This window comes from Coregonus lavaretus (assembly GCF_964263955.1).
Source record: "Coregonus lavaretus genome assembly, chromosome: 29".
NCBI classification, from domain to species: Eukaryota; Metazoa; Chordata; class Actinopteri; order Salmoniformes; family Salmonidae; genus Coregonus; species Coregonus lavaretus.
Window position 1 is genome coordinate 6,240,746 of NC_140016.1, and position 7,255 is coordinate 6,248,000.

Below are 7,255 nucleotides of genomic sequence, written 5' to 3' on the forward strand. Positions count from 1 at the left end.
GCGAAGATAACTACAACATTTTATACAAATACAAATAGATATAAAAATATATACCTTTCTTTTATCTCTCTCTCGTTTTCTCTGTCTCTCTCTCTCTGTCTTGATCTCTCCCCACTCTCTTTCTCTCTCTCTCTTCCTGTCCTTCAGATTACCCAGTGATGATGTGCAGACAGTGTAGTTAGTTGCATTCCTCTTCCAGAAACTTGTGATCAAAGGTGTGTGAGAAGTGGTCTTGGCGTTGAGGGGAGCATTGGGATTCAGTACGGGGTACTAGCACCATGACTGCTGCTACTGTTTGTACTGAGCAAATGAGTCTGAGCTGTGAAGAGAAGAGAAGCCATACTCTCTCTCTCTCTCTCTCTCTCTCTCTCTCTCTCTCTCTCTCTCTCTCTCTCTCTCTCTCTCTCTCTCTCTCTCTCTCTCTCTCTCTCTGTCTGTCTGTCTGTCTGTCTGTAAGACAATAAGAGCAGCCCATCTGTATTCTCGTTACAACACTCATCATATTATACTGAGATGTTGTATGTATGGGGGTTGGGTAGAGGGGAAGGATTGTTAAGCTCATTAGCTGTCTATATTTTTCTGTATACATGCCACTTTTTCAGTGTATTCTGTTTGGCTTGTCTCCAGATGCTCAATTCATCTCCAGTTCCTTTCATAGCGTACAGAGAAAAGAACCACTACTCTATCTCTCTATCATTCTCCTCTAGGTCTGTTCCACCGTGCCATCATCCAGAGTGGCTCAGCCCTGTCCAGCTGGGCGGTCAACTACCAGCCCGTGAAGTACACCCGTCTGCTGTCTGAGAAGGTGGGCTGTAACGTTCTGGATACCCTGGACATGGTGGACTGTCTGAGGAAGAAGAGCGCCAGGGAGCTGGTGCAGCAGGACATCCAGCCAGCACGCTACCATGTAGCCTTCGGACCGGTTATAGATGGAGACGTCATACCTGATGATCCAGAGATCCTCATGGAGCAGGTGGGGGACCTCTGGGGTGGTTCTGTTGCTTTGTTTGTTTGTTATTTGACTTTGTTTATTCGGTTTTTTACTTGAACAGATCAAGAGAAAAAACATACACACACAAACATCCCCATAATAGTAATTATGTAAAGTCAACTATATACATAACAACTGTAATCAAATTTAGGTCAAAGTCAGTTGTCACACAAAATAATGCATTTTCAACACATTTCGTTATTTCCACACAGGGAGAGTTCCTGAATTATGACATCATGCTGGGAGTCAACCAGGGGGAGGGGCTTCGCTTCGTGGACAACGTGGTCGACTCAGAGGACGGCATCTCCGGCAATGACTTTGACTTTTCCGTGTCGGACTTCGTTGACAGTCTCTACGGTTACCCAGAAGGCAAAGACACTCTGAGGGAGACCATCAAGTTCATGTACACGGACTGGGCAGACCGCGACAACCCCGAGACACGACGCAAGACGCTGGTCGCTCTGTTCACCGACCACCAGTGGGTGGAGCCGTCGGTGGTGACGGCGGACCTCCATGCCCGTTACGGCTCGCCAACGTACTTCTACGCCTTCTACCACCACTGCCAGAGTCTGATGAAGCCGGCCTGGTCGGACGCAGCCCACGGGGACGAGGTACCCTACGTGTTCGGGATCCCCATGATCGGACCCACAGACCTGTTCCCCTGTAACTTCTCCAAGAACGACATCATGCTCAGTGCTGTGGTGATGACCTACTGGACTAACTTTGCCAAGACTGGGTAAGGTTGCCCTGCTTTAGTACTTTCTATAAGAGGGGTATTAAAATCTTACCCTACAAGGTGCGGACTGCTTCTGGTTTTCTGTTCTACCTGATAATTAATTGTATCTACCTGGTGTCCCAGGTCTAAATCAGTCCCTAATTAGAGGGGAAGAATGTAAAAAGCAGTGGAACTGGTTTGAGGTCAGATTAGAATTATAGGGCTCAACAAGTTTCTGCCTTTGTTTAGTGTTATGCCTCACTGACTCTATCAGAGTCCTTAATATGACCATGATGTAGGAGGTGTCACTGACTCACTGACTCTATCAGAGCCTTTAATATTACCACCATGAAGTAATCAGTTGTAACAACAAAAATGTAATTTGACAATCCCCATTACCAGATAAATATTGATCTGGAGGAAGGATAGGTGGACGGGCTGTAATCATCCAATCTGCTTCCTGGTATTTACGAGTCTCTGCTCTCTGCTCTTTGCTCTACTCTCTACTCTCTACTCTCTACTCTCTACTCTCTACTCTCTACTCTCTACTCTCTGCTCTCTGCTCTCCTCTGCTCTCTGCTCTCTCCTCTGCTCTCTGCTCTCTCCTCTGCTCTCTGATCTCTGCTCTCCTCTGCTCTCCTCTCTGCTCTCTGCTCTGCTCTCTCCTCTGCTCTCTGATCTCTACTCTGCTCTCTGCTCTCTCCTCTGCTCTCTGCTCTCCTCTCTGCTCTCTCCTCTGCTCTCTGATCTCTGCTCTCTGCTCTCTCCTCTGCTCTCCTCTCTGCTCTCTGCTCTGACCTCTCCTCTGCTCTCTCCTCTGCTCTCTGATCTCTACTCTGCTCTCTGCTCTCTGCTCTCCTCTCTGCTCTCCTCTCTGCTCTCTCCTCTGCTCTCTGCTCTCTCCTCTGCTCTCTCCTCTGCTCTCTCCTCTGCTCTCTGCTCTCTGCTCTCTCCTCTGCTCTCCTCTGCTCTCCTCTCTGCTCTCCTCTCTGCTATCTCATCTGCTCTCTGCTCTCCTCTCTGCTCTCTCCTATGCTCTCTGCTCTGCTCTCTGCTCTCTGCTCTCTCCTCTGCTCTCTGCTCTGTTCTCTGCTCTCTACTCTCTCCTCTGCTCTCTGCTCTCTCCTCTGCTCTCTGCTCTCTGCTCTCTGCTCTCTCCTCTGCTCTCTACTCTCTCCTCTGCTTTCTGCTCTCTGCTCTCTGCTCTCTGCTCTCTGCTCTCCTCTCTGCTCTCTCCTCTGCTCTCTCCTCTGCTCTGCTCTCTGCTCTCTGCTCTCTGCTCTCTGCTCTCTGCTCTCTGCTCTCTCCTCTGCTCTCTCCTCTGCTCTCTGCTCTCTGCTCTCTACTCTCTGCTCTCTATTCTCTGCTCTCTGCTCTCTCCTCTGCTCTCTGATCTCTACTCTGCTCTCTGCTCTCTCCTCTGCTCTCTGCTCTCCTCTCTGCTCTCTCCTCTGCTCTCTGATCTCTGCTCTCTCCTCTGCTCTCCTCTCTGCTCTCTGCTCTCTCCTCTGCTCTCCTCTCTGCTCTCTGCTCTGCCCTCTCCTCTGCTCTCTCCTCTGCTCTCTGATCTCTACTCTGCTCTCTGCTCTCTCCTCTGCTCTCTGCTCTCCTCTCTGCTCTCCTCTCTGCTCTCTCCTCTGCTCTCTGCTCTCCCCTCTGCTCTCTCCTCTGCTCTCTCCTCTGCTCTCTGCTCTCTCCTCTGCTCTCCTCTGCTCTCCTCTCTGCTCTCTTCTCTGCTCTCTCATCTGCTCTCTGCTCTCCTCTCTGCTCTCTCCTCTGCTCTCTGCTCTGCTCTCTGCTCTCTCCTCTGCTCTCTGCTCTGTTCTCTGCTCTCTACTCTCTCCTCTGCTCTCTGCTCTCTCCTCTGCTCTCTGCTCTCTGCTCTCTCCTCTGCTCTCTGCTCTCTGCTCTCTCCTCTGCTCTCTGCTCTCTCCTCTGCTCTCTACTCTCTCCTCTGCTCTCTGCTCTCTGCTCTCTGCTCTCCTCTCTGCTCTCTCCTCTGCTCTCTCCTCTGCTCTGCTCTCTGCTCTCTCCTCTGCTCTCTGCTCTCTGCTCTCTGCTCTCTGCTCTCTGCTCTCTCCTCTGCTCTCTCCTCTGCTCTCTGCTCTCTGCTCTCTGCTCTCTGCTCTCTACTCTCTGCTCTCTGCTCTCTGCTCTCTGCTCTGCTCTCTCCTCTGCTCTCTCCTCTGCTCTCTGCTCTCTGCTCTCTGCTCTCTGCTCTCTGCTCTCCTCTCTGCTCTCTCCTCTGCTCTCTCCTCTGCTCTCTCCTCTGCTCTCTCCTCTCTGCTCTCTGCTCTCTGCTCTCTCCTCTGCTCTCTGCTCTCTGCTCTCTCCTCTGCTCTCTGCTCTCTCCTCTCTCCTCTAGTCTCTGCTCTCTGCTCTCTCCTCTGCTCTCTGCTCTCTGCTCTCTCCTCTGCTCTCTGCTCTCTCCTCTGCTCTCTGCTCTCTGCTCTCTCCTCTGCTCTCTGCTCTCTGCTCTCTCCTCTGCTCTCTGCTCTCTCCTCTGCTCTCTGCTCTCTCCTCTGCTCTCTGCTCTCTCCTCTGCTCTCTGCTCTCTGCTCTCTCCTCTGCTCTCTACTCTCTGCTCTCTCCTCTACTCTCTCCTCTCCTCTGCTCTCTCCTCTCTGCTCTCTGCTCTCTACTCTGCTCTCTGCTCTCTACAGTGATGTACTGAGCCGTCTTCACCACCCACTGGAGGGTGTGTGTGGGTGGGTGGGTGCTTGCGTGTGTTCATGCATGTGCCTGGGTGTGTGCGTCTGTGTCTGTGTGTGTGTGTGTGTGTGTGTGTGTGTGTGTGTGTGTGTGTGTGTGTGTGTGTGTGTGTGTGTGTGTGTGTGTGTGTGTGTGTGTGTGTGTGCGTGCGTGCGTTTCTTTGTGTGCGTGCATGTGTGTGTAAGGCATGGACCCGTGGTGCATGGTAATCTGTCTCTGTGAGGAGAGCGGGGTCTGAACTGACTAATAGTTATAGAACACTCCAGATGGACTTCTGCTGCTCTGCTGCTTCTCAAAGATCCTGCAAGGTCTCTGACTCACTGACGATCTGACTACACAGCTGTCACTGACTCTCTGACTACACAGCTGTCTCTGACTCTCTGACTACACAGCTGTCACTGACTCTCTGACTACACAGCTGTCTCTGACTCTCTGACTACACAGCTGTCACTGACCCTCTGACTACACAGCTGTCTCTGGCCATCTGACTACACAGCTGTCACTGACTCTCTGACTACACCGCTGTCACTGACTCTCTGACTACACAGCTGTCACTGACTCTCTGACTACACAGCTGTCACTGACTCTCTGACTACACAGCTGTCTCTGTCCCTCTGACTACACAGCTGTCACTGACCCTCTGACTACACAGCTGTCTCTGACCTTCTTCCTGGCCCTGTCTCTGGGTGTCAGTCTCTAAAGAGGATGCTGTAACATGTCTCTGTCTTTCTGGCCCTGTCTCTGGGTGTCAGTCTATAAAGAAGATGCTGTAACATGTCTCTGTCTTTCTGGCCCTGTCTCTGGGTGTCAGTCTATAAAGAAGATGCTGTAACATGTCTCTGTCTTTCTGGCCCTGTCTCTGGGTGTCAGTCTATAAAGAGGATGCTGTAACATGTCTCTGTCTTTCTGGCCCTGTCTCTGGGTGTCAGTCTATAAAGAAGATGCTGTAACATGTGTGACACCTTGTTAAGACACCCAGCATGCATGTCAACAGCCTGGATCACTCACGCCAAAGCCTTTCCTCCTCCCTCTCCCCTCCCTCCTCCCTCTCCCCTCCCTCCTCTCTCCCCCCTTCCCCCTCCCTCTCCCCTCCCTCCTCTCCCTTCCCTCCTCTCTCTCCCTCCTCCCTCCTCCCTCTCCCCTCCTCCCTCTCCCCTTTTTCCTCCCTCTCCCCTCCCTCTCCCCTCCCTCCTCTCTCTCTCCCCTCCCTCCTCCCTATCCCCTCCCTCCTCTCTCTCCCCTCCCTCCTCTCTCTCCCCTCCCTCCTCCCTCTCCCCTCCCTCCTCTCCCCTTCCCTCCTCTCTCTCCCCTCCCTCCTCCCTCTCCCCTCCTCCCTCTCCCCTCTCTCTCCCCTCCCTCTCCCCTCCATCCTCCCTCTCCCTTCCCTCCTCCTCCTCGCCCCTCCCTCTCCCTCTCTCTCCCCTCCCTTCTCCCTCTCCCCTCACTCCTCTCTCTCCCCTCCCTCCTCTCTCTCCCTTCCCTCCTCTCCCTTCCCTCCTCTCTCTCCCCTCCCTCCTCCCTCTCCCCTCCTCCCTCTCCCCTCTCTCTCCCCTCCCTCTCCCCTCCATCCTCCCTCTCCCTTCCCTCCTCTCTCGCCCCTCCCTCTCCCCTCTCTCTCCCCTCCCTTCTCCCTCTCCCCTCACTCCTCTCTCTCCCCTCCGTCCTCTCTCTCCCTTCCCTCCTCTCTCTCCCCTCCCTCCACTCTCTCCCCTCCCTCTCCCCCTCTCTCTCTCCCCTCCCTCCTCTCTCTCCCCTCCCTCCTCCCTCTCCCCTCCCTCCTCTCTCTCCCTCCCTCTCCCCTCCCTCCTCTCTCTCCCCTCCCTCCTCTCTCGCCCTCCTCTCTCTCCCTCCTCCTCTCTCTCCCTCCTCTCTCTCCCCTCCCTCCTCTCTCTCCCTCCTCCCTCTCCCCTCCCTCCATAGAGAGAGAGAGGGAGGGGGGAGAGAGGGGGAAGAGAGAGAGGAGGCTAACTGATAAATCTTCTTAGAGAGTGGTTTGTGAGGGGAGGGTTGTGTGTTATCCAGAGAGCCAGGGATGTAACTGAATCTCAGACACACCATGCTCTTCCTGTGATGTCTTTTATTCTGCTTCAACAATAATGTTTTTCTTTTTGAATGACTTGAATAAGTGACAGAGCATGTTGTCAAACCACCCTAACCCCCACCTCCCTAAAGAAACCCATAGCAGCCCATTTCCTATCTCCCCATACCCCACATAGCTATACAGACAATCACAAAAGGCCAAACATTATTAAATTACTATTATACATACATTACAACATCAAAGGTGTGTCTTCCTGTTTCCTGTGTTGTCTGTCTGGGTCTGGTGATTATTTCCTGCTTCCTGTGTTGTCTGTCTGGGGCTGGTGATTACTTCCTGCTTCCTGTGTTGTCTGTCTGGGGCTGGTGATTACTTCCTGCTTCCTGTGTTGTCTGTCTGTGGCTGGTGATTTCTTCCTGCTTCTACTGTGTCTGTGTGACATGCAGCTCACGCTGTGTATGTGTTTATGTGTGTGACTGGCTAGGTAGTTAGAAATCACAACACTGTGGAGCATAGATTTCTCTCTCTCTCTCTATTGCTCTCTCTCTTTCTCTCTCTCAGGTCCCTCTTTCTAGTCTCCTAAGGGAACTCTGAGAACGTAGTGGAGGGAGGTGAATCAACTCTCCACTTAGGAAACCTAACTACATACTTGTTTAACATTCTTAAGGAATCTGAGAGAGATTAACTCTATAGTGCAGACATATGCTCTGGCTTAGTTTAACACATTTAGCATTGATTGTTTTTTAGTCACAGTGGTAAATGGTGCACATTTACCCACGCCTCTATGAAGACATTTAAG

The 7,255-nt window shown here is 52.2% G+C and overlaps 1 protein-coding gene across 1 annotated transcript; it reads left to right on the forward strand.

Moving 5' to 3' along the window:
* Positions 1-278: 278 nt before the first annotated feature.
* On the forward strand, positions 279-1,731 carry LOC311104989 (neuroligin-3-like; the record flags this gene model as incomplete). Its single annotated transcript, XM_084146975.1, has 3 exons — positions 279-297; positions 708-973; positions 1,204-1,731. The coding sequence occupies 3 exons, from the start codon at positions 279-281 to the stop codon at positions 1,729-1,731; spliced, it is 813 nt and encodes a 270-aa protein (XP_084003101.1).
* Positions 1,732-7,255: the final 5,524 nt, after the last annotated feature.